Source organism: Vanrija pseudolonga, chromosome 2 (genome assembly GCF_020906515.1).
Source record: "Vanrija pseudolonga chromosome 2, complete sequence".
Lineage (NCBI taxonomy): Eukaryota > Fungi > Basidiomycota > Tremellomycetes > Trichosporonales > Trichosporonaceae > Vanrija > Vanrija pseudolonga.
The window spans coordinates 2,156,991-2,180,963 of record NC_085850.1 but is presented as its reverse complement, the minus strand read 5'-3'; the positions used below and the strand labels follow the sequence as shown (position 1 = coordinate 2,180,963).

The 23,973-nt window shown below is 63.0% G+C and overlaps 11 protein-coding genes across 11 annotated transcripts; 8 read left to right on the top strand and 3 right to left on the bottom strand.

Moving 5' to 3' along the window:
• Positions 1-464: 464 nt before the first annotated feature.
• Positions 465-1,483, top strand: LOC62_02G002601 (uncharacterized protein; the record flags this gene model as incomplete). The annotated part of the gene is made up of 2 exons (XM_062769112.1): positions 465-493; positions 943-1,483. The coding sequence occupies 2 exons, from the start codon at positions 465-467 to the stop codon at positions 1,481-1,483; spliced, it is 570 nt and encodes a 189-aa protein (XP_062625096.1).
• Positions 1,484-4,352: 2,869 nt separating this feature from the next.
• LOC62_02G002600 (uncharacterized protein) lies at positions 4,353-5,389 on the top strand (the record flags this gene model as incomplete). Its single annotated transcript, XM_062769111.1, has 3 exons — positions 4,353-4,641; positions 4,710-4,826; positions 4,878-5,389. 3 exons carry the CDS (start codon positions 4,353-4,355, stop codon positions 5,387-5,389), a joined length of 918 nt encoding a protein of 305 aa, XP_062625095.1.
• An 854-nt stretch (positions 5,390-6,243) lies between these two features.
• CDA_0 (Chitin deacetylase) lies at positions 6,244-7,924 on the top strand (the record flags this gene model as incomplete). Its single annotated transcript, XM_062769110.1, has 2 exons — positions 6,244-6,533; positions 6,750-7,924. The coding sequence occupies exons 1-2, from the start codon at positions 6,389-6,391 to the stop codon at positions 7,922-7,924; spliced, it is 1,320 nt and encodes a 439-aa protein (XP_062625094.1). The 5' UTR covers positions 6,244-6,388.
• Positions 7,925-8,046: 122 nt separating this feature from the next.
• LOC62_02G002598 (uncharacterized protein) lies at positions 8,047-9,518 on the bottom strand (the record flags this gene model as incomplete). Its single annotated transcript, XM_062769109.1, has 2 exons — positions 8,047-8,582; positions 8,633-9,518. 2 exons carry the CDS (start codon positions 9,516-9,518, stop codon positions 8,047-8,049), a joined length of 1,422 nt encoding a protein of 473 aa, XP_062625093.1.
• Positions 9,519-9,900: 382 nt separating this feature from the next.
• Positions 9,901-10,464, top strand: LOC62_02G002597 (uncharacterized protein; the record flags this gene model as incomplete). Its single annotated transcript, XM_062769108.1, has 3 exons — positions 9,901-9,962; positions 9,994-10,077; positions 10,104-10,464. The coding sequence occupies 3 exons, from the start codon at positions 9,901-9,903 to the stop codon at positions 10,462-10,464; spliced, it is 507 nt and encodes a 168-aa protein (XP_062625092.1).
• Positions 10,465-10,834: 370 nt separating this feature from the next.
• On the bottom strand, positions 10,835-13,989 carry priB_2 (Protein priB). The gene is made up of 8 exons (XM_062769106.1): positions 13,900-13,989; positions 13,671-13,806; positions 13,514-13,620; positions 12,863-13,391; positions 12,740-12,802; positions 12,523-12,704; positions 12,003-12,470; positions 10,835-11,965 (listed from the first exon to the last, which is right to left on the bottom strand). The coding sequence occupies exons 1-8, from the start codon at positions 13,949-13,951 to the stop codon at positions 11,277-11,279; spliced, it is 2,226 nt and encodes a 741-aa protein (XP_062625090.1). The 5' UTR covers positions 13,952-13,989; the 3' UTR covers positions 10,835-11,276.
• On the top strand, positions 10,869-11,096 carry LOC62_02G002596 (uncharacterized protein; the record flags this gene model as incomplete). The annotated part of the gene is made up of 1 exon (XM_062769107.1): positions 10,869-11,096. The coding sequence occupies one exon, from the start codon at positions 10,869-10,871 to the stop codon at positions 11,094-11,096; it is 228 nt and encodes a 75-aa protein (XP_062625091.1).
• A 1,143-nt stretch (positions 13,990-15,132) lies between the features above and the next one.
• Positions 15,133-16,929, bottom strand: LOC62_02G002594 (uncharacterized protein; the record flags this gene model as incomplete). Its single annotated transcript, XM_062769105.1, has 5 exons — positions 15,133-15,393; positions 15,456-15,966; positions 16,088-16,153; positions 16,222-16,294; positions 16,338-16,929. 5 exons carry the CDS (start codon positions 16,927-16,929, stop codon positions 15,133-15,135), a joined length of 1,503 nt encoding a protein of 500 aa, XP_062625089.1.
• Positions 16,930-18,288: 1,359 nt separating this feature from the next.
• Positions 18,289-19,499, top strand: LOC62_02G002593 (uncharacterized protein; the record flags this gene model as incomplete). The annotated part of the gene is made up of 3 exons (XM_062769104.1): positions 18,289-18,683; positions 18,939-19,167; positions 19,191-19,499. 3 exons carry the CDS (start codon positions 18,289-18,291, stop codon positions 19,497-19,499), a joined length of 933 nt encoding a protein of 310 aa, XP_062625088.1.
• A 1,881-nt stretch (positions 19,500-21,380) lies between these two features.
• inhA_0 (Isonitrile hydratase) lies at positions 21,381-22,079 on the top strand (the record flags this gene model as incomplete). The annotated part of the gene is made up of 1 exon (XM_062769103.1): positions 21,381-22,079. One exon carries the CDS (start codon positions 21,381-21,383, stop codon positions 22,077-22,079), a length of 699 nt encoding a protein of 232 aa, XP_062625087.1.
• Positions 22,080-22,508: 429 nt separating this feature from the next.
• On the top strand, positions 22,509-23,933 carry LOC62_02G002591 (uncharacterized protein; the record flags this gene model as incomplete). Its single annotated transcript, XM_062769102.1, has 1 exon — positions 22,509-23,933. One exon carries the CDS (start codon positions 22,509-22,511, stop codon positions 23,931-23,933), a length of 1,425 nt encoding a protein of 474 aa, XP_062625086.1.
• Between the last annotated feature and the right edge of the window lie 40 nt (positions 23,934-23,973).

Below are 23,973 nucleotides of genomic sequence, written 5' to 3'. Positions count from 1 at the left end.
GGTCGGCGCACGAGCAGTGATATCATCGGGGGCTTGCTCTCCAGCAATCCACAACAATCCACACCTATCGGCTCCACACGGCATGTGTTGCACCTCGCCGCCGCACGTGTCCTGTTTCCAACAGGCGAGGTAGCCACGAGAAGCAGGGCGTTGCGTGCAACCCTGGGCCTGGACGGACAACGCATTCCCCCACGGGCGGGCATTGTTGCTTGCTTGTCGTGGCCGTGGCCCCCGGCCAGCTTTGGGGGCTCTTGGAGACATGATGAGTGTGACGCCGAAAGAAGCGCGTCCTTCTTCCTCCGTTCGGACGTAAATCGTGCTCTGCTCCCCACCTGGTTGGCATGCTTGATAATGGTTTGCGTGCTGTCGCCGAATCACGACGACGCTATCGACTCGGCGTGTGCAACCTGCACGAGGAGATAAAGTGGGGAAGAGTAGTGTATTTGTGGCCTCGGATCACCACGATGGTTGCCAACATGTTGGTCGCGAGCGAGTAAGGACAGGCCACGCACGGCTTGGAAACGGAAAGAGCAGAGCAGTATGAAACGAGCCACCCATGGACCCTGTCCTCATCCTTCCTCTCTCTCTCCCTCTCGGCCTCAACCAACCACGCCCGTTCTCAATGCTCCTCTACACACCACGGCGTCTGTGCAATGTCTGACAGTGCCTCGTCTGGAGCAAATCCAAACGCCCCGCCGCCGCCGCCACCATCAGCCTCGAGAGAGTCGCACTCGAGATCACGGATTCCCAACCAGATTCCCACTCGCATTCCCGCAACCCAGCCCACACGCTAGCTACCAATGCGGCGCCAGCAGCACCAGCAACGACCTCGCATGTTTCCTCGTCGCCAACTACCTCGACGTCCGATGCGCGTTCATACTCTCCCTCCGAGCTCGACCCCGAGACAGTGCCCATTTCTCCGCTTGCCATAGTATTCCACAGCTACGCCGAGCTTGCTCTCGTGTCCTCGACGCGCCGAGCTCTAGCCCCAGAAGAACGGGATCGCCTCGCAGAACGCACCGCCATCCTCGACGGCATCGTCGTGACGTGGAATGACGAAGATCGCGTCGTTTACGCCGCGAGCGACCCCGCGTTCGGCGCACTGCTCACTGCGGGGGGCACGGTTGGCGCCGAGGAAATTAGCTCGGCGATGTGGGAACTCGGCGCCACGAGCGCCGGCGTCAAAGATGCTGCTGGGGGCGCTATTGAGGCCGAAGCATTAGACGAGGCTCTCCGTATCACTGAGGGCGTGCAGAGAGAAGCGGAGACGTCAAGTGGCGAACTGGACCCGGGAACTGGGGATGCCGGCGCCCCCACACCAGGAGGAGGGAGCGGCGCGTGGAGCCTCTCATCGACAGCCGACTACGTCCCCGACCACACGTTCACACCGCGATCGCCGACCGACACCGACGACTTGGTGGGAGTTAGGGCGGTGTACCGCCTGTGCGAGGGGTGCTACTCGCGGGGGTACCATAAGGACTAGTCCTGGTAGACACTACACATGTATTTGTGAGAAGCTCCGTCATCATCAGTAGCCGAGGCTGTCATCGCAGTGCCGAGGCTATTCATCCACACCTTCAGTGTGCATTCGTCTCTAAAGCACCCCATCGCCTCGACATGCGTGACTCGTCTTGCTCTTGTGCAACGTCGCAAGTCGTGGACATTGTCGCCGCGCCCCCTTGCCACCACCACGCGGTGGCACTGGATTGGCCAGGATCCAGGCGGCAGCGTATAAACATCGATCACTCCGCCAGCCAATCAACCCAGGTGCAGCACACCTACCCCATTCCTCGGGATGCTTCCTCACGATTCAACGATTGTGGCACTGTTTTGTGTGGGGCACAGTGAGTAAGGTCGCCCAGAAGTCGACACTGCATTGTCTGGCTTTGCTTGCACCTGTCCCCTCAATGGTGGGATGCAATGTCACCGAATCACTTGGCTACATATTTCCACGCCATTGTGCTGAAGACTATCGGAACCGCCATCATCAAGAAGTGAGGAACTCAACCACCTCAAATGTAAATAGCACTGAACGCTGTCACCTCGGTCAGTTCGGTACGTCCCGCCGCTCCACAATGTGAACGCCATCTCCCCCGCTAGCTGCTTAGTCCCTCCTCGGAACCATGTACCCCCACCAACACATAAAGGAGGGAGTGGACGGACCGAGCTGCCCTTTACGCCTTCTTTTGGCTTTGGGTATAAGTCTGGCGAGCACCACCGCGAAGTTCATCGCCTTCCGTCTCCACCTGCTCCTCCGAAGACAACAGCTCCAGCCAAATCATCTCACGCGCCTCCTCCCCTGTAAATGATGGGTTCGCCTACATAGTGGACGAGTATGGCAACGTACCGCCTGGCCGGTGATCGTTCTCCGGCTCGGAGAATGGAAGAGGAGACCGCTGGCCAGTCACTCCTCCTTTCAACACACTACTCGCCAAAACAACTACCATGTGGAGTCTGCAACCCTTATCAGATCCCACGCGGAATACGGCCTAGTGACGGAGACGGCGACGTCTCGGCGCTCGGCGAGCCATGGAGCGCCAGTGCCCCCCGCATAAACGCCGTGGACAAGGACACGGTGCGGGCGGCGGCTGCATTCTCAGCGTGCCTCCTCAGCAGTGTTAGCAGCATTGTCTCGACCTGCTCGCTCGACACACTCCTCGAAGGCGCGAGACTGAAATAACAGGCAGCTCCACACCTTCTACAGTAGGTGCCAACAGGCTGGTGGCGGGAGGCTTGGTGAGACAGAGGTGCGCGTCGGGAGCGCCGACGCGTCGGTGGATAAAGTCATTTGGTGGTCGAGTTGCACCATTGAGCGGACTTTGGGTTCTGGCAAAACAAGTCTGTCACCGTGATCCTGCAGTGTTGTCCTCAATCTCTGAGCCTCTCCGCCGGGCACAAGCTCTTGTCTCCCCTCCACAACTCGGTCAACTTCGGTCTCCGCACACTTCTGCGCCCCGTGGGCTCCGCTCCCCGTCGGAGCTCCACGACCCTCGCCTCTGGGCCGGGGGGGCAGCTCCTTCGCCGGCTCAGCGCACTGCATCCGCTATCATCATAGCCATGTCGCTTGCGCTCATGGCACCTGGTCGGCCAGTTTGATGGCAACAGGAGAGGTGTTGGACGTGTTGACCACTACACCAATTTGCGTCAATCAGGTCGCATGTCGCTTGAAGCTGCGACGGTTTACAACTACTTCGGAGGCTCGAGCCCTCCCGCGGGAGACTCTGCTCGGTCAGGCGAGTCGACAAAGGCGCAGTCAAGCTCGAAGCCATGACAACGATATGCTGTTCGCCGCTCGCCATCAGCGCGTCTCCAGCAGGGACCAGTTCGCGTCGTCGCGTTTCCCCCTCTGTGCCTCTGTCCACGTCTGAAGGGCAGGCGTGTTAGCAACCCGAGCGCCTGTTGGCCTGGGGGTGGTGGTCATTCTCTCTGGCTACGACCCGGCTTGTACGCGCATCTTCTGCTGACTCAGTTCTTGAGGCGGGCGCTGCTCCATAAGTACTAAGGGCAACCCTCTGGTCGCCGCGTAGCCCTCGCCCTTCTCTCGCTAACGCAGCCAACAACCAGTGCCACCGCCCGAATTCCTCGGACTGCCTGCAGCGTGCAGCGGATCACAAATCCGTGATTTCTTGGCATCGTCTTCACAGCGGTGCTGATATCGTTGTCCACCGGTCGAGGCTGCAAGCGGTCGATGTCACCCTCACAGGACCCACTCCAGACACGAGCGGGCGGGCACACGTGACATGCCCGGACCGGCGTACCTCACTCAACATGGCAGTTCCAGGGCCGGGGGTTGTCAGTCTGCTCGTCGAGATAACCTTGACTCAGTCAGTCACGCAAGCAGTGCACGAGCACCGCCGCGGTGCGTCCAAGCGCACCGCCTGTCTTCGGATGCAGTCGGTTGCAGGCACCCACCCTTGCAAGTAGCCAGCCAGTCTTGGCGCGGATGGGCATTGCGACGTCCGTCATAAATGTCCGTTTCATGATGCCCGTGCCCGTGAGTGGGCCCTGTCACCGCCCCCGGCGGGCCCGGTAATGTTGGCTCGATAGGTCCAGTCGTGCGGGCCATGGGCTGCGCGCGTGAGCGTATCAATTGCACTATGCTGCCATGGTGGTCGCGCTCACGTGGGGGGCAAGCTTGACACAGCATATGCCGCGATAGTGGGCCCAAACGGCCACTTTGATGAGGGTTTAAGTGTCCGTCTGGGGCCGGATCCGCGTCGTCGTAATGGGGTGAGGCTTGGCATGTGGCGTCAACCTCGAGCGGGTGGTATAAAGGAGGGAGAAGAGGATGGCGAGGGCGAGTGCTTTGTTCGCTCTGCTCAGTTCCGTTCGACCCGTCTCGCCACCACGACATGCTCGCCATCGTAGCCCTCGCCCTCCTCTCCGCCGCGAGCGCGCACACCCCGCGCGACCTAGGCGGCTTCCTCCTCTCCCCTCAGCCCGAGCGTGCCCTCTCCCCCGCGCCGCGCGACGACCTGCCCGACTTCATCCCCTTCGCGGGCGTGGACCCGATCCCAGGCTACGACGCGACGAGCCCCAACGTCCTCTCGCTGGGGCTGGACAAGCGCCAGAGCTGCGGCAACTGGGGGATGTGCGCCGACGGGGGGTGCGCGCCGTGGGGATCCAAGTGCTGTGGTAATCGTGCGTTGCGTCTCGCCCAAGAACCACGCGTTCCGAGCCCAGCGAGCCCTGCTAACGCACACCCACAGGGATCTACTGCGCCCCGGGCTCGTTTTGTAACACTATCCGCGGCGGCTGCTGCCCCAACGGCGTCGGCGTGTGCGACAATGGCTCCTGTGCGCCGTTTGACGCGAGCTGCTGCAGCAGTACGTGGCTTGGAGCTCTCACAGCGCCTACCCCCCTCTGACACCCCCCAGCGCGCGGATACTGCGAGGCAGGGTACTACTGCACCACCGGAGGCTGCTGCCGCAACGGCCAAACGTGCAGCGGGTACGGCGGCGGCGTGCGCACGTCGACGTGGACGGTCGCCGACGTGACCTCGCAGACGTTTGACGAGAACACGGTGTACCGCACCTCGACCAACACGTACACTTACACGCGGGCGGAAACTACAACGTCCGAGTACGTCCCGCCGCCTGCGGAGGAGACCACCTCGTCGTCGGTCTACGTCCCGCCTGTGCCCACTACGACGTCGTCGTTAACGACGACGACGACATCGACGACCCCCATCGCTGCCGTCGCGAGCTCGGCGGCGGCCCCGACGATGGCGCCCGGCAACTTCACGGTGCCGCCGACCACCTCCCACACCCTCGCTCCTTCGGCTACGGCGTCAAGGCCTGTGCCCATTAGCGGCGCCGAGTCGCTCGCTGCTGCTGTGCTGCCGGTCGTGCTGGGTGTCTTTGGCGCCTTGGGCACGCTCGTGCGGTAGCCCCCGCTTGGTGTTGTTGTCTCATGGACTTTTGTTGTTGGCGCCAGTGGCCCACGACTCATGCATGTTGGTGTCTTTTGTGGGGTGTGGGGTATGGGCGGGCAGTGGGCTAGCCGGCGAGAGCGGCAGACGTCATGGTGGGTGCGGTGGACGACGGCAACTTGATCGATCGAGGCCTGCCTGGCTTTGGCTGGCCTGGAGAATGGGGAGTGCCCACTAGGCCTGCAAAAATTAGGCGTGCTCGACCATTAGGCCCGCGGAACCAAGGCCCGCGACACCTCACCCTCACCTTACCCTCTGTGCGCAGAGTGAAACTGACATGGCCGTCTAAAAATAGGCCAAGGTTGTCACACATCCACACAAAGGCCCTGCACGCCACAGCCATGGCGCCTGCCGCGTCGTGCCGCCGTGCGCCCCCGCCCCCCCTTCCCTCGGCCCGTGCGGCGGCAGGGGATGGCAGCTCGCATCACTCGGCTGGATCGTGTCGTCGTCGTCGTCGTCGCCCTTTTCCTTACCTTATTTAGCTGCGCAGTAAGCCACCCCCACCACACCCTCTTTAGCCAGAGTGATGCTCGCTTGCTAGTTGCCTGGCAGCTGGCAGGCATCCCACCCGCATCGGCGCATCCCGAGACCTTTTCTCCCCTTCACGCCCCGTTCTAATCTGGGTCTAAGTTCAGGAAGGGGCAAGTTTCCCAAGACGCGCGCAGTCAAGGGGAGGGCAGAGGGTACAAGGGGGATCGGGGGGGATCACACTGCACGCGTAGTCTCGTCTCGTCCTCGTCTTTGCGGCACGCTGGTTGCCATGGAATGTAACAACTACTGCTGCGGTGAATGGATCAACATCCTCTTCTCACTCCTACTCTTCACTTGCTCGTGTCACTTCAACAACAGCAGCAGCCGGCACATCGGCTCTCTCTTTTACTCTCTTGATAACAACAACATCAATCAACGCCACTGGACACTGCGGCTCCGTCCCCCCACACTCATTGACCCCTTAACATGCTCGTCGCGACCGCTTCCATCTCACTCCTGGGCCTCGCTGCCGCCCACATTGGCTGCAGCGGCCACAACATTGCCCGGCGCAACATTGGAGGCGAGCACAATGTCATCTACGACAAGCGCCAGGTGGACGGCTCAAACGTTGGTGAGTGACGGCCTGAGTGAGGGTGGGGGTGTGGCGTGGGGTTGGGCCAGGGGGCGCGAGGAAGGTGGCCAGCTTCTAGAAGGCAGGCGGCATCCGTCAGCAGGCGGCTGGTCGTTGCTTTGGAGATGCTGGTGCAAAGGGGTCGTAGCCCGCTCGCCTGGCTAGAACGCAGTCGAAGTCGCCCCATCACAGCCTCACACCGCTAACACCCCCCAGACGTCGCCGCCGAGTGCGCGCCCTACTCGTACGCGCCCATGGCCAACAGCAAGCCCAAGTACCCCAGTATTTGGGTGCAGCCCGCGGCCCTCGTCCCCGGTGACACCGAGGCCGCTGCGCTCTTCGCGACCATCAACGCGACCGTGGCCCAAAAGGTGCCCAACTCGAACTCGCCGCACGGCACGCTCAAGGGCGACTGGGCGGGCGTAAACTACCCTCCCGGGGACGCCGACTGCTGGTGGACGCAGACGCGCTGCACGACCCCCGCGGCGTCGCTCGGCCTGCAGCCCGACATCACCAACCTGCCCGAGCCCGAGACGTGGGGTCTCGGTTTTGACGACGGACCCAACTGCTCGCACAACGCGCTGTACAACTTCCTCCAGACCAACAACCAGAAGGCGACCATGTTCTTCATCGGCTCCAACGTCATCGACTGGCCGGTGCAGGCGATCCGCGCGCGCGACGACGGCCACCACATCTGCGTGCACACCTGGTCGCACCCGTACATGACGGCCCTCACCAACGAGCAGGTGTTCGCCGAGCTCTACTACACGCGCCAGGTCATCAAGGAGGTCGTCGGCGTCACGCCCACCTGCTGGCGCCCGCCCTACGGCGACGTCGACAACCGCGTGCGCGTGATTGCCTCGGCGCTCAACCTCAGCAACGTCCTCTGGAAGAACGACACGTTCGACTGGTCGGTCGGCACCAACAACATCACGGCCGCCGACGTCACCAACAACTACCAGAAGATCATCACCGCCGCCGGCCAGGGCCAGTACGCGACCCAGGGCCTCACGGTGCTCAACCACGAGATCAACAACTTCACCATGCAGGAGTTTATCGAGCAGTACCCGAACATCAAGGGCGCGTTCAAGCACATTGTGCCCCTCTCGGCCGCCATGAACTGGACCCACCCTTACGTCGAGCAGAACTACACCTTCCAGAGCTTTGACGAGTACGTCGCTGGTACCCCTGCCTCGGGCGCCGCGGCCGCCTCGTCGGATGCTGCTTCTGGCAGTGCATCTGGCGCTGCTGGCTCGGGTACCGGCACTGCGTCTGGTGCCGCTGCCTCTGCTGCGTCCGCCAAGGCGTCCAGCAAGCCCTCGAGCGCGGGCGTTACGCGCCCTGCCGCTGGCGTCCTTGTCGTTGCCATCGCCGCGGCCCTCCTCCTCTAAACCAACCCACATTCAACAACCCCCACTACTGGCCCCACAACGCCACATTCACGTACGGACATATGCAGCATTGATTATATACGCGGCGCATTTGCCGGTGATACTGACTTCTAACACATCCTCTACATCTCCGAGATGACACCCACGACCTCCTCCTCGACGGGCACGTCGTCGTACCCCAGGAAGGGCGTGCACCAGAGCTTGTACTCGATCGGCAGGCGCGTGGGCCACTGCTCGAACAGGCGCGGCGGGACGCGGGCGTACGTGTGCTCGCTTTGAGGGTGCTGCGCCGGGCGGCCATACACCGCGCTGTGCTCGTGGCCGTGGGGCAGCGGCTCGGGCTCGGCGCGCGCGGGGTACGTGCGCGTCGGGCGCCGGAAGAAGGAGAACGGGCGGTTGCGGCTCGGCGACGGCGGGTTGTTACCGTCGCCTGGAGCTTGGGGCGGCGGCGACGGCGAGCGCTCGACCAGCGCGCGCGGGCTCAGGCGCTCCGCAATCCCCGACGGGGACCAGGGGTTGCGCTCGCGCCGCGACGATTCGGCGCTAGTACGGCTCGTCGTGCGGCTCGCTGTTGTCGCTGTGCGCGAGTCCATGCGGCTGGGGACGGGGTGGGACCTGCGGAGGTGGTTCGGCGTCACCTTTCGCCGGAGGAGGGGCACTGGGAGGGTGTTAGTTGCCTGCTGATCTACGGCACGCAGCCCCACTCACCCCGTACGGGCGTGTACGCCGCCTCCAAGTCCTGGAGCGTGAGCAGGGCGAGATCTGGAGCGCTTGCGCTCCGCGTGAGTCGTGGTGTCGGTGCGGGCGAGTTGCACCAGGCCGGGAGGGGGAGCGGGAGCGCGCCGGCGCTGTCGGGCGGTGTGGCGGGTGTTGTCGAGCTGCTCGAGCGGTACGAGCTGAGGCTGGACGATGAGGAGGTGTGCGAGAGGGGAGGTTGTTGGTGAATGTGTGATGAAGATGGAGATGATGGCGAGCGAGAGTGAGGTGCCGGAGAAGTGCCTGCGCGCGGGCGGGTGCGTGAGGTCGGACGTGGCGGTGACGACGCGGCGACGGGGGTGGCGTGTGTGCTGCTTCCGAGGCCATGCAGTCCTAGGGCGGAAGACGACGGCGGCGACGGAGACGGCGCAGGGGCGGCACTCGAGGCCACTGGGTCCAGACCGCGTTGTTGCGGATGCGATACCGCGTCTCCTTGGCGTTGTGACAGTGGGCGACGAGGCTCCTCTTCCGCCTCGCGGAGGATAGTAGCCAGGGCGACTTGCTCCCTCCAATGCGCGAGCTCTGCCTCCTGCTCCCTGCGCACGCGTTCTCGGCGCTCCTCATCGCTCTCGACGCGTTCCATCGCGCGCAGGCGGGAGAGGCCAGCGCGCGAGTGGACGACGCTCGGCGCCCATGCCGAGTAGGACGGATGTCGGGGCGCCGAAGGGCGCTGCGGCGCCGTGCTGTTGTGGTCCCTGCATGAGGGGCCGCCCCGGCACGGCGAGTACGGCGGGAGTTCTTCGTCTGGCTCTGCGGCCGGCGGAGGTGGCGGCGGGTGTGCAGGGGGCGCAGCGTAGCTCACCGCCGACGTCGACTTGGCCTCCGTCGTCGGTCGCATGGTGGGTGGGATACTCGTCAGGACGGGTCAAGTCAGGGGTGGGAACGAGTGCTCGCTTGAAGGGGGAGAGTAGGTCTCGTTCGTGTTTTTATGGTTGTGGGATTTTTGGGATGCCACCTATGATGCCACCTGCCTTGCATCATGCCCATGGCCTCGATGTGGCCTGGGGCATCTAGATGCGAGCGCGTGCATGCCGCGGCCTGGCATGTGGATAGACGACTACAGGGCTCCACTTATCTGGACTCGCGTGCAGTGTATGTACTTGTGGCCAGACCGCGTCGGCGGCTACGACGCCGACGCAATACCAGCTGCATATAAACACTTACTACTGCCACGAGCTCAGATCGGGCCCCACGTACGACACTTATCGCACGCAACCACAATGAACGCCATTCGCGGGGTATTCACCGGGTGTAGATGCAAGCAGAGTGGCATCTCATGCGAGTGAGTCGCGCCAGCGCCACCCAACTTACAGTACGCCAGGTGCCACGGGCACTGCAGGTGCCGAGCGCACAAATGCAAGTGTCCCGAGTGCCCCGGGCGCGCCGTGCCCTCCCTCGTGAGCAGCGGCGCGCCCCGCCCCAGCACGTCCACCGACGCGACCCGCCCCAGCGGCGACATGCTCGACGACGCCGCGCCGCACGACCCGCACCACGACCCCGCGCACCACACGCGCGGGACAGGCGGCGACGGGGTACATACCCAGCCTAACGCCCACGAAGTGCCCGTTGACCCGCGCCGACGCGTCAGTAGGGACGGCAAGCCGGCCACCTCGCCTATCGCCGAGGCTGAGAGCGGCGCCGGCTCGGCGGTCGACGCTGACGCCGACGCGCTCGCCGCGCCCATCGGGCCTGAGGAGGCCCCCATCGCCGCTGTGCCCTCCGCCGCTGTCGACGCTGTCGACACGGACGGGGGGCGGCGCTACCAAGAGACCCACGGGAACTAGCAGTCTCAGGCCGCCGCTCGTGCGCCGCTGTGCGTGGTCCATCGTTGTAATTCTGTAGCTGGGTTGATGTCTATAATGATGATGCTGGTGAACTCGTGAACTCCGTGTCGATGCCACGCGGCCATGTCGTCATCGCCCACCACTGACTCATGACTGCGACGTGCGACAACCGCGGCGGCTCGTTTCACACCCGACGACCTGCGTGCGGACCTCGGCAGGAATGTGCCAGATGGGGGATGGCTGCTGCTGCTGCTGGTGGCTGCGGCATGACGACAGTAGCGAGGTGCGGTAGCGTAGCGGGGTGGGTGCATGTGGGCAGCGCTACTTAACGGGACTCACACTGCTGACTACTGACGATCATCCCCCACCACCCCCAGCCCCATCCCCCCACCAAACGCAACGCCATGTCCGCACCCCAGCCCACGTCCGACCGCCAGACCCGCTCGCAGGCCGCCGCGGCGCAGCAGCAAGCCGGCGGCCAGCACCACGGCCACCACCACGGCGGACACCACGCCGCTGCGGGCCAGCAGACGCAGGGCGAGATCGCGCCCGGTACGGGCAAGAACCACCACCATCACCACGGGGAGGGGCACACGCCCGGCTCGCACCTCGACCACAAGGACGGCAAGTAGTCGACATCCATGGACACTGGGCAAGAGAGAGAGCAAGCACGCGCGAGAAGAAGAAGAAGAAATCGGGACACACGGCGACCATGTTCCCCCAAAGTAAGAGGATGCAGATGCAAGTAAATCATACAGATGCGGCGGGCTACTAGCTACTGGCTACTGGCTGCCCAGCTCCGCTACGCCGCGCTACCACGCCGACCCGCCTCCCTGCGGTCGGTCGTGCCAGTCATTCCTGATCCAGTTGAACATGTTGATCGCCTCGTTGTCAGTCAGCGCCGGGCCGCTGAACAGCTCCTGCGCAAACTCAAAGTCGCTGAGCAGGTCGAACGTGTACGGTGCCGCAGGCTCGGGCATGCTGAATGCGATGCGGCCGTCGGCGTCGGCCGCCGCTTGGCCCTGCCGGGGCGAGGTGTCGCGCGAGCCCGGGCCAGAGCGGGGCGGGAGGACGCGCTTGTCGCGCGCGCGTTCGAGGATCTGGTGGATCTGCTCTGCGAGCTGTGCGCCAGGCCCCCTTCGCAGCATCTCGGCAATCTCCTCAATCTCCTTGCTTGTCCGCCGCAGATCGACCGCCTCGGGCGCGAGCGTCGCGAAGCGGATGAGCAGGCGCGAGGCGAACACCATGCCGACCTGCGTCAGGCTGCTGGAGCTCGCAAAGTGCTCCTTGTACCCCTTTGACCCGACGGCCATGTGCACGAGCCCCGAGGCGGCGCCGACGGCCTTGAAGAGCGCGTCGCGGCGTTCCGGCGACAGCGCCTCGACGTCCGCCTGCGAGTGCACGCCGATGAGCAGGCGCGCGTTGGAGATGAGGATCGCGTGGTGCTTGAGTGTGATGAGCACGTCGCGGAGGAAGTGGCCGCTCGGGATGTCGATGTGGTCTGGGCGGAGGTCAGAAGGCACAACTCGAAACCTCACCATAGTAGCTGTTCCAGTCGGCGAACCACGAGTCGAAAAAGTCGTTCTCCTTCTTCAACTCGGCGACCGTCTGCGCCACGGTCGTCTGCGGCGGGTCCTGGAAGCTGAGGTGGCGGCGCTGGCGGCCGGCGATCAGCTCGCACTGCGCGACGAGGCGCGAGTCGGTCTGCAGCGCGAGTGGGTGGTCGAGCAGCCGCCTGCCGAGCCCGATGCTCGGGTCGTCGCCGACCAACAGCGGTCTGCCGTGGTTGAACGCCATCTCGTACTCGCTCTTCAGGATGGCGAGCCACACGCGCGCGCCGACGACATACGGCCGGTCCTTCTCGAGGTCGGCAGTGTACACGCACCGGCTGCCCATGCCCGTCGCAACCAGGTGCGGCAGGCAGCGATACAGGCCCGACTCCATCGCGAGGCGGAACGTGTGCCCTCCCGGCCGCCACTGGACCTCTCCCCAGGCGGTGAGCACGACTGGGAGGTAAGTTAGCGGCTAGTAGTTGTTGCTGCGGCGGTAACTACTTACCCAATGCCTGGATCGTCTCAATGTCGACGTCGTTGGGAGCAGGGCTAAACAACGTGTTCTTTGCAAGCCATTCCGCATGCTCCTGCAGTCGCCGCTGCAGCGTGCTATCTTCGGGCCCGTCGTCATACCGGGCGCCTACCATCAAAATGGATGTGAGGCAGAGTGCCGACCGCCGGCGGAGGCTGACGTCAGCCCCGGGGTAGCGGCGGCGACTTACCTCTCCCAAGTGTCCACCGCCGGGTCAAAGATAGGAATCGACACATTGCAGTGTTTGAAGAACCTGCGTGGGTCAGCAGTCCAGTCCGCCGGAAGCGAACGATGCATATAGCCCGCCACTCACGTGTCCACCAGTGCGCGGCCCCGCGCAGGCGTGATCAGGCCGCTGTCCACGGGATCCGCGTACTCCGGCGCCGAGAGGACGGATCCGGCATAGATGTCGCTGGGAGTAGCAGCCGCGTAGTCGTCGCCTCTGAAGCGCTTGCTGGGGCGCTCGGAGCCAGCCGCCGGCGAGATGGGGTTGGACGACGACGAGGCCGCCGGCGGACGGCGCGACTGCTCGTACCGCGTCAGTGTTTTGCGCAGCGGGCCGTGGCGCGACGCCTCGTCGAGCGGGTCGTCGTCGACGTCGTCCCTTCGGCGAGGGGGGCTGCCGTGCGCTGGGGGAAGGTAAGATGGCGGGCCGCCAAGCGTCGGGCCGAGGATCGGCGCCTTGCCGGACGAGCGCACAGACGCAGAGTGGTAGTGGTTGTTGCTGTCGTCGTCAAAGCCGCTGCGCGGCGGCGCGGGCGACAGGATGGCCGAGAGCGAGTGCGCGTTGACGGGCGGCGCGAGCGTGTGTGGCGAGCGCGGGATCGGCGACGGCTCGGGTTCTACAGAGAAGAAGAATGTCAGCCGCGTTGCCGGAGAAGCCGAGCGGCGCGACGAGGCGATGGAGGCTCGGCGCGGCGCCGAATGCGTCCACCGTCCACCCATCGGCGTAAGCATGACTCACTTGTCGGCTGGGCGCGCTGCAGGGCCGCGAGCTCTGCGAGCTGGTTCGACACGGCGCTCATCTGCGCCTGCATGTCCTCGAGCGTGCCCTCGAGCGATGAGATGCGACTACGTCGGCGTTAGTCTTGCCACTGTGCGCGCCGGGTTGGCTTGCTCACTTCTCCACCATGGTCATTTTCGACTTGCGCCGGCCGTCAAACGTGCACTCCATGCCCTGCGTCACGCAGCGCTGGCAGGGCGGGTTCTCGCGCCCGACGCACTTGAGCTTGGAGCGGTAGCATAGGTCCTGGGGGTGAGTTGGAGCGGGGGGTGAGGGTGGCTTACACAGGCCTCTGAGGGGGGAGTGGAGTCAGCTCTATTCTCGTTTTCGTGCTCCCGCCAACATACTGTTAGCTGGCGGCGGTGCCAGCTCGTCCTTTGCGTCGTCGCTGCCTGACATGGTGTAGCAGTAGTGTAGGTGTAGGCAGTAGTGTTGCTGTAGAAGATGTTGCAACAGTCAAAGTCAGCCAAGGTCGGGGGAGATGCCGACCTTCGTCGTCGGTGTCGAGGGTCCTCGGTCAGGTTTGGGCAGCGAGCGTTGGTTGCATCTCGGGAAACCCCCGCCGCCGGCCCGGAAAATCAGAGCCAGGCAGCCCGTCGGGGCCGACTTGCCGTGATAAATCAATCTGACAAAATACGGGCAGCGCAGCGCAGCACAGCGGGGGCGGCTGGCTCGTTTAGCTTGCGGCATTACAACTGGGCCTAATACACCTCCACTGACTGCCTCGGTCTCGTCGCCGACCTGACCCCCGGCACCGCAAGTAGACGCACACATCCAACGGCTCCGGGGGGGAAGAAGAGCTACACCCTCCCTGCCCCGTCGTGCTTATCGTTTTCCGTGGCTTTGGACACAACGGTGAGATTGCTTACGTACCGGTTCCGAGGCCGAAGGGCATCCCTGCGCCTCCACCCCGGACCACCGTGACGCACCCATCACCAACCAGCACCACCAGCACCATCGTCACGTCCGCACAAAAGCCGGGGCGGCTGCATCATGGAGCAGCGTGGGGATGGTGTTGTCGGCTTGGCAGCAAACAAGGCAAGGGACAGACAGGTGTTGCGGGTGCGAGGCTGCGAGACTGCGAGACAAGCCTGGCACCGGCGGCCCGCAAAGCGCCTTACGTTCGGCTGACGCAGGCAGGCGCCAAGATACGACCACCGACCCATTTCCGTCGGAAGCGGGAGATGGAGGTCACCGACCGGCCGGCGGCTTGGTCCGACTGACTACGAGCCAGCCAAGCAGCAAGTCGGATCGCGGCAAGCCGCTGCGCCTGAGCGCGCCGCACAGTGACATGCCGCACCTGGCCAGCCTGCCGCCTGCCTGCCGATCATGTGATGCCGTCGCGGAGGCGCCCGCCGAGGCATGGGCCGTGTCTCGGCGCCCACTCGGCGCCGCCGGCGCCCAGGACACGCGGATGCTTTTTTGTCGTGGTGGTGATGGATATGCAGTGGCACGAGACGACACCCGTGGCATTGGTGCTGCACGCCGGCTCGTACGACCAAACATTGTTGATATCACTGCATGCACGCAGGCCTACCTTCGCTTCCTACCGACCTACCCTCGACCCTCGGCCGACCGCATCACGCCAGGCGCTGCGCGTCCATCTCCTCGACGAGAAAGTCGATGATGGGCGTGTACACGTCGCGGAGGAACGCGCTCGTCGCGTCCCACCCGTGCGTCTTGAACATGACGCCAATGTGAGACTCGGCCAGGTCGCCCCTGAGCTTGGTCTCGTCGATCTCGTTCCTCGTCTCGGGGTCGATGCGGACGCGGTCAATCAGGTCCCAGTGCTTCGACAGCAGGGCGAGCGTGCTGTTAGCGACGCACCACCTCTTGAGTCGCTAGTGGGTGGGCCTTTAGCTGCCAGACCACGATACTCGTCCAACTACAGTAGGCGACTCACCGATCGATAGTACCCCCGGGGCAGACACGAGTCCGCAGCCATGATCATCATGACGCGCACCGACAGTTCGACAACACTGTCGCCCACGTGCTCGAGGTCCTTGTACGAGTCGACCAGGTCGGCGACGAACGTCGGGTGCGTGCGCGCGAGCTGGACTTCGTGCTGGATCTCCGGGGCGCCCATCGACTCGGGCAGCTGCGGCACGAGGTGCACCGGGAGGTTGGCCGCCACGTGCGGCACCATGGCGTCGTTGCAGCAGTCGCAGTGCCCGCAGGGGGGAGGTGAGGCCCAGTTGTTGACGCCACGGATGGGGGCCTGGGCGCGGTCGCGGCGCGACGCGACGCACCGGCACGATCCGTCCGTGCAGTCCGTCAGCTCGGGGTCCTCGCCCTTGGCAGGCGCCATCCGCTTCCGCAGCATCCTGCCCTTGCACTGGGTCATGTCGACCAGCGCGGTTTCGATGGAGTACCGCGGCGAGGCCTTGCTCCACACTGCTTTGAACTTGTTCACGCTGGAGGGGGGTCAGGAGGGGCTCTGTCCCACGCATACCACCACGTACTCTGCACGCAAGAGATTTCGTCTGATCAACTCCTTAGTACTGCTGTTTCTGCAGACTCCAAGCCCGCACTCACTCCTTCTGAAGCTTCTCGTTGATTGTGCGCTGAACTTTGACTCGGGTCTCAAGCTGGCCAATCTTGCTTTGTTGCTCGCAATCACTGCATAGTTGGCTCAATACGCGAGGCTGGTCTGCCTCACCGGCACTCACATCCGCTTCCACATCTCGAGCTCAGTCTCTCGTCGGACTGGAGCTTCAGACCCCTCAAGTGCAGCTGAACCATCTGGACCATATGTCAGCCTACTTGCGACAGGCTTATCGCGCACCTTGCGGGGCAACTGTTCCGCCTTCTAAGCTCCCAGCTTGGCCGAGTGTGGTCTCTGGTAGAGCGGCAGGAGGGCGACCGAATCCAACGAAAGCACTGAAGCCCAAGGAGGGTGCGAAACCAAAGGTAGCCTCAGTGCCAAAGGTAAACGCTTGAGGAGGCGACAGTTGACCGGCCTCACCGGCAGTAGCCGGTGAATGCTGCACACTGCCGCTAGCCTTGACACCTGGGACGCGGAGGAGGTTGTACTTCATAAGCTCCCTGCGACGCGACTTTTTACCCTTTCTCTGCGCTCGCCGGAGAGCCTTCTTGGACTGTGCAGAGCCCCATTGGGCGACTTGACCCCACGCGCCCTCCATGTCTGTCGAGTCTTTATTCTCGAGCGAGGTATCCACCTCTTGGGAATGCCCGTCAACCGCGGAGATTGTGCCGTCGGGGGTCTCGATGTCCGCGGGCTTTACGCCTGTGAGTCCAGCAAAGCTCGCTACTGAAGCTGCGTCGAGAACGAAAGACGCGCCATTTCTGCCGTCCGAGTGCTCGACGGACGGCGCGGGTGGTGCGTTCTGGACCCCTTGATGATTCGAGGTCGACATTGTCGAGTGACGAGGCGTGAGAGGCAGCAAGAGAGCTATACTCAAGACAAGTGGTTAGGGTTGGTTAGTGAATGAAGGGAGAAAGGACGTTGTCGACGTGTCGGTCTTGAACGACCAGCTGACTCTTCTGAGTGCGAGGAGCGTGGTAGATGGTGAATGGTTTACCCTGCGACACACACGCCAAGCACACACGCCGCACTCGAACACACGCGAAGCGGTGTCGCAGCACTCGTCGCCGTGCGACTGCAGCTGGCAAGAACCTCGTTCAGTCACTCATTCAAGAGCTTGAACAGTGCTCTCGCTGTTTGCGCTTGTGAATCCAACTGGTGCCCACATTGTCGGCCAGGTGCTGGGGTGAAGGTGGCCGATGTCGTGGCAATAAATCAGGTCGACCCAGCCCCGCCAATTGCTCCTTCTAAAAGACAGAGACCAGTAGGCCTTTGACTGCTAACTTCAAAAGAAACCCAAAGGATAGGTGTGAGACGGACTACGCTGAGGAACTCCCTTCTAAACGGTACCTGCTTGGACAGCCGACCGGGCCTCGACGAACATGTCGTGTAATGACATGCCCCACCGGAAATCGAACCCAGCTCCCTTGTCGGCAGACCCGTCGTGTTAACAACTTCGCTACCGGAGGACGTCTTGCCAGGCGTGGGCGGCTGGGTTTGTCGCGCCGGCACACACGCGACGGGGCTCTCAGAGCCGGCACGAGCCGCATACACACACACGCGCATACACACAGCCACGCAGAGGCCCATAGATCGAGCCAGTCGATGTCCCAATGTCGCGTGGGACGTGTGCTAATGCATATGCCAGCTGCAGTGCCTCCAAGACTCGCGATCCTCCAGAGGGCGCGGGTGCCACCAAAAGTGCCACCAGCGGAGCCCCGCGCCTGCTTGGCAGCAACATGGGACCACGGCACCATCAAACCCACTGTAGGCTACGCTCAATGCATGCGTAACAAGGCAAGGAGGTACCTGACCTCAGTTGTTTGGTACCATCAAATCAACACTACCTTCAGTGCGAGTGCGTGACGGTACATGGTCTGTTGTCTCTCGCTTCGCACCCAATCAGCGGCGCTGTCCACCGCATACAACAAACATACACCCATCACACCTCCATCAGTATCTAGATGTTTGTGCTAGGACATCGTGCCGTGTGCCCACCCATGCCACGATATAACCGCCGCGCTGCAATCAGTTGGACAACTCAACCCACCACCATCCCCAACCCCCTACTCCCTGCGCCAACACCTACCGCACACCACAGCCAACACCCAACACCGAACACCCACCACCCAGCACCTCACGTCGTCTCACCCTTCCTGCCGTCGAGGTGGAGCTCATTGCCAGTCGCGCGATGCTGGCTGTCACCGACAATAAGCTCACGCGCGCCGAGGTCGAACTCGGAGAAACTCAGCAGGAGCTGCTCCTGATCAAGAGTACACTTGTCACGGGCAATGGCGACCTCACTTCACCTCAGAACGATGTGGTGTCTACCCAAAGCAGGCTCACCCAAGTCGAGGCCGACCTCATCGCCACTCGTGACAAGCTGGAGAGCACCGAGAAGACTCTCGCCGAATCCAAGGCCCAACTGTTCGCAGCTCGGCACAAGCTAGCCAAGGCCAAGCTTGCCGCAGTAAAGACAAAGCTGTCGACTACGGAGGAACAGCTCGCTGCTGTTCAGAAGGACCTCGTAGAGTCAAAGAAGGAGCATGCGGCTACCCGCGAGAGATTGGCCACTGCGGTTGAAAAGTGAGTAGTAATGCTTCCTAAGTCTAGTAATTCTTCCCGAGTCCAGTTCATTGATGCTGACTGTCCAACCAGGGCGGAATCTCTTCACAGCAGGCTCGAAGACATGTTGAGTCCCTGCAGCGCCAACGCCTGTGCAGAGAGCCCAGAGCCGTTCTGGATTCCATGCGACCGCCACTGTCCTTGCTACAGTCTTCAGCGTGCTCGCCGAGCTGGACAGGGCGGTCGGCTGCCGTGTGGCGATTGTAAGTGCTGCAGCGAGTTCATGGGAGCCCATGTGGCGTACAATGCTCCTTTCCAAGAGATCGGGAGGCGTGTCCGAGTGCGTAAGGGCTGGCTCCTCGACAAGGTCCTCACCCATTCCTCGGCCACCCGAGACAAGGCCCATTCGTATGAGCTACTCGAGTACGCTGGCGACGAATATATCAAGATCGCCGCTATTGAGGTCACGAGCGAATGGCGGGATGCGAATAACTATGAGCGACACGTAAGTACAACGTCACTTTGCAGCATATGCTGACGACCAAGACGGTTGTGGAGCTTATGGGCCGCAATACCACCCTCGCAAGGATCACCCGTCATTACGGGTTGGACCGAGACATCGACCTCCGGGTTCGGCCCACCGATTTCGAGATGACCAAGATTGAGGGCGATGTCTGCGAGGCGCTAGCGGCTGCGTACTGGAAGGAATATGGTCCCGAGCACGGCCTCGAGATCATTAAGAACATGATCCGGCCCATTTGCAGTTGGATTTTCGACGAGATCCGCGCGGGCAGGCTGTGGACCCACCAGCCCCGCGGTCGGCGCAACCGCCAATGATTCATCGATCCAACTGCCCACTTGATTGGTGCTCCACTCGACTCTTTGCCACACGACTCTTTGCCACACAACTTGTATATACTTGCTAGGCAACCAAACGGTGTAACACCCAGATTGCCCGTTGACAGCATGCATTCTCAACTCCTTTGTGTGATACAGCAAAACGTGAACCCAGAATCTGAGCCAGAGTGGAGTAACTGCGCCTCTCTCCTTAGGCTTGCAGGAAGCCTGCGTCCTGTTTTCCAGCGCCTCGCGATGTCCGCCGTGGGACTGTCTGATGCCTGATTTAGTCAACTAAAGAAAGCCAGTAGTCATGTGTCGCATTGTTGCGAGAGCGGTGGGAGGGGTTTATGAACAGGTGAATCAGGCTCCAAGTAATCACGATTTCGCGGCAGTAGCATGGTTCGTATATGTTCGACATCGGCCTGCTACCAAGTTGCGACGGGCGTTCGACTCGGAGACTGGACTGTACCCCCCTGCGACTTTCGACACTCGACTCCGGCATCCGATCAGGGGCCAGTCCAGCCCGACCCGCCTCAAGGCTCGACCAGAGAATCTCTGGGACCCTTGAGGGATCAATGTTTTGCTATTGTGAGTGATGGACAAGGAAGTGATGGGTGGCACATCTGGCATGGATCTATTGTTTGATATTGAGTGTGACCTTGTCCACCAATATCTTTCTTTCTTGCTTGAACGCTCCCAGACCGTAGCTTGGTAGAATAGGTGCGAGTGTCGAGCGGAGCAGAGAGGTGAATGAACAATGAAGTTGCGCTACAACTGCTGGGTTTCGACGATACTGGTGGGGTGACATGTCGCCGTCGACAACCAGCTGTTTATGCTACAACTGGTATGACAACGCTGGCGTGTCGCGCCGGAATTGTGCTCATCGGCTCGGGTGTCCAGAAGCATGCATAGTAAGAAAGGAGTCATGCTTTGCTCAACTACGGTGGCTCAAGTGTAGGTTGTGGTGCGGAGGTGAGTGCCGCGTTCTGCGTACGGTGTGCTGGCCCTTCTATGGGGCGTAATCACAGCAGTCACCAAAGATTTCGCGCAGTGGCAGTGTGCGTAAATGTTCGACTTCGGCCTGCCACCAAGTTGCGACGGGCGTTCGACCCGGAACGTGGACTGCAGCCCTCCTCGACATTCGACATTCGACACTCGGCCAGGGGCAGTCCACACCGGCCCGCCTCAAGGTCCGACCAGTGAGTCTCTGGGACACCTTGAGGGATCAATGTTTTGTTATTGTGAGTGATGGCTCAGCGTGTTTGTACGCAGTGATGAGTTTGATCATTGTGCTCCCATGTGTGGTTTGATGGCGGCTGCGGCCTTGTTCATCACAATGTAGCCCACACGCGCATGTCTTTTGTTGTTGGATGCATCCGCGCCGATTGTGACAGGGTGAGACAATGTCTCAACTTTCCCTGCCAATTTGACCAGTTCATAGTGTTGGCACATTGCACGATACAGCTGAGGCTCCAGCACCCTCCACTCGTCAACTTCATCCTCCATACACTCACATCGTCCAAGCCGCATCGGTTTGAAGCGTGCATTGGAAGCCGTCGTGCCCGAGTCGTGCGAGTGCGGCAATTGCCCGCTGCCACACCGAGTGCCACAAATGCCTCGACCTCCACTTTTGCCAAGCGACAGGCGAGCCATGTCGTCACTGGTCACTTGGCTGTGACTTGCCCGCCCGCTTCTCGGCAGCACGACGACGCGCGACACTCGGCAACTTCCATCAACTCTTCCATCGACAGCATCCGATTCGTTGCGGAAATCCCTCGAGTGACTCAGCAGCACGGCGGCACGCCCCGACATCCAAGCAGTGCGCAGTGATGAAAGCGACACGGCAGCTAACACAACCAGCCAGCAAGCCCCACCAAAATGGCCGCCGCGACCGACGCCCCCACGTTCAACATTGTCGTTGCGCTCTTCCCCGGCGTCACACAGCTCGACTTCACCGGCCCACACCAGGTGCTTGCGCGCCTCCCCGGCGCGAAGATCACCGCTGCGTCGCTGGACGGCGGCGAGATCGAAGCCGACGGGCTCGTGTTCGGCAGGCTGCCGACGCTGGCGTCGATCGACGCGTCCAAGATCGACATCCTCCTCGTCCCTGGCGGCATCGGGACGGGCCAGGCGGTCGAGAACGCCGCGTTCATCGAGCAGATCAAGCGGCTCGCCGCGCACGCAAAGTACATCACGTCGGTGTGCACCGGCTCGCTCATCCTCGGCGCGGCGGGCCTGCTGAAGGGCAAGCGCGCAGCGACGCACTGGGCCTGGCGGCACTCGCTGCCGCTGTACGGCGCGATCCCCGACGACGCCCGCGTCGTGCGCGACGGAAACATCTTCACCGGTGGAGGCGTGACTGCCGGCATCGACTTTGCGCTCACCATCGTCGCTGAGATTGCCGGCCCCGAGGCGGCACAGGCGATCCAGCTCGGTATCGAGTACGCGCCTGCCCCGCCATTCAACTCTGGCCGACCGGAGCTCGCGCCGCCAGAGGTCCTCGCCCGCGTGCAGGGCCGCTACAAGGAGCGCGTGGACGAGGTCGAGAACGCGGCCAAGAAGGCGGCGATTGTGTAGGGCTGCAAGGCTGCAGGGATGTGATTTGGTTGTTATTGGGCACAGCGGTCGAGGCCTCGCTACCGTGGTCGCTCGACGGCGTGCAGCGCATCTGCATTCCGCGGCTTGCTCACGCCGCCGCCGCGAGGCGTGTGCATGGATCGAATGAATGCAGGGGCTCCGTCATGGAGGTCGCTTGTCGCGTGCGGGGGTGGGTGGGTTGGTTCCGTCATTGTCGGCTCTGCTTGGCGTTCGTAAGCGGTTCATACAAAACGGAGACGGCGGCCGAGAAATGACGATGCCCGAGAGACGCACCACCCAGCGCTCCATGTCTGTCACCGGCAACGACATGGACACCAACGCCGACGACATGCAAAGACTACTCGACTTTACTCTTCATCCCACTCCATCACACTCCTTCAGTGCTACTACAATCACACCCCCAAACAAATGACAACAACACCACCACACCCGCTCGGCTTCCTATCGCGGCTCTCGCGCAGCGTCTACCTGTACAAGCCCGATGCCGTCGCCGCCAAAGCGTCCAGCAAGCATCCACGGCTCATCCTCCTCGCGACATGGATGGGCGCGCAGGACGTCCACATCGCAAAGTACCTCACGCCCTACCGCATCGCGTACCCCGCCTCGCCGATCGTCGTGATCCGCACCGAGCTGTCCGACTTTATGGTGCCCGGCCGGCGGACGGAGCGCAACCGCCAGTTTGCGCGCATCATCCCCGTGCTGCGCGATGCGTTCCCCGAGCTCGCGGTCGGCGGCGTCGTCCCCGCGCCGCAGGACGAGACGGACGCAAGCAGCATCAGCAGCAGCGTCTCCACCTCGGACATTGCCGACAGCGAGATCAGCGGGGTGCTCGTCAAGCCCCCGCCGCGTGCGCCGCGCGCAGAGCTTCTCATCCACGTATGGTCGAACGGCGGCGGCTCGGCGCTCGCGGCGCTGCGCGGTGTCCTCAAGAAGGCGCAGGTCACGCTCCCGCGGTACTCGCTCGTGCTGGACTCTACGCCAGGCCAGTTCCACTACCGGTCAACATTCACCGCCTTCGCCCTGTCCTTCCCCCCATGGCTGAGGCGCATCCTCTCGCCGTTCCTGCACGCCATGGTCGCGTGGTTCTGGCTGCGGCAGAACATCTCGCGCGTGTTCGGCGGGCCCGGCGGGCCCCTGCGCACCGCAGCAGCAAGCCACAACACGCCGATCGCGCGCGCGTCCGAGGTCCGCAGAGCATACATCTACAGCGACGCCGACAAGCTCATCCACGCCGCCGACGTGGAGGCGCACGCGCGCGAGGCCGAGGCCCTCGGGTTCACGGTGCGCCGGGAGAACTTTGGCAAGTCGGCCCACGTGGCGCACATGAAGGCAGACCCGGAGCGGTACTGGCGCATCGCGCGCGAGACGTTTGAGGGCCCGCCGACCGAGAGCGAGCTGGAGGGGTATGCGGTCGTCGATGCTGTCGCGGACGCTGAGGCCGCCGCGCGGGCGCTCGACAAGGCAGCCGAGGAGACGGTGAGCGCGGAGCAGGCGTACGCCGCGGCGCAGGCGAGCGCAGACGCCGCCGCGGCCGCATACGAGGAGGCCAAGGCCGCCGAGGTGGTCGCTGCCGCCGAGGAGGAGGTCAAGGTCGACGAGGTGGTGGAGGCTGTCGCTGTGGCCGAGCACACGCACCACGCGACCCTCGACCTCGAAGCGGCCAAAGCGTCGGACGACGCCGAGGCCGCCGCGGCCGCTATCGCGCTCGAGAAAGCCGCCGCGTCCACCGCCAGCGCCGAGGAGGCGTACGCCAAGGCCAAGGCCGACGCCGACGCCGCTGCTGCCGCGACGACCAAGCCCAAGAAGGGCAAGAAGCGCGGCGGCAAGCACTAGCCGCTAGTTGTAGATGATAGACGGCGCATACATGTACACA

Bases quoted from the DNA above. Each gene is read 5' to 3' on its own strand.
- priB_2 (XM_062769106.1), bottom strand. From the start codon at position 13,951: ATGTCAGGCAGCGACGACGCAAAGGACGAGCTGGCACCGCCGCCAGCT. The intron at 13,807-13,899 runs GTATGTTGGCGG...CCGCTCCAACTC, and splicing joins GGCACCGCCGCCAGCTAACA to ACCCCCAGGACCTATGCTAC. The intron at 12,803-12,862 runs GTGAGTGGCGGG...TGACCCACGCAG, and splicing joins GGCCGCGCACTGGTGGACAC to GTTCTTCAAACACTGCAATG.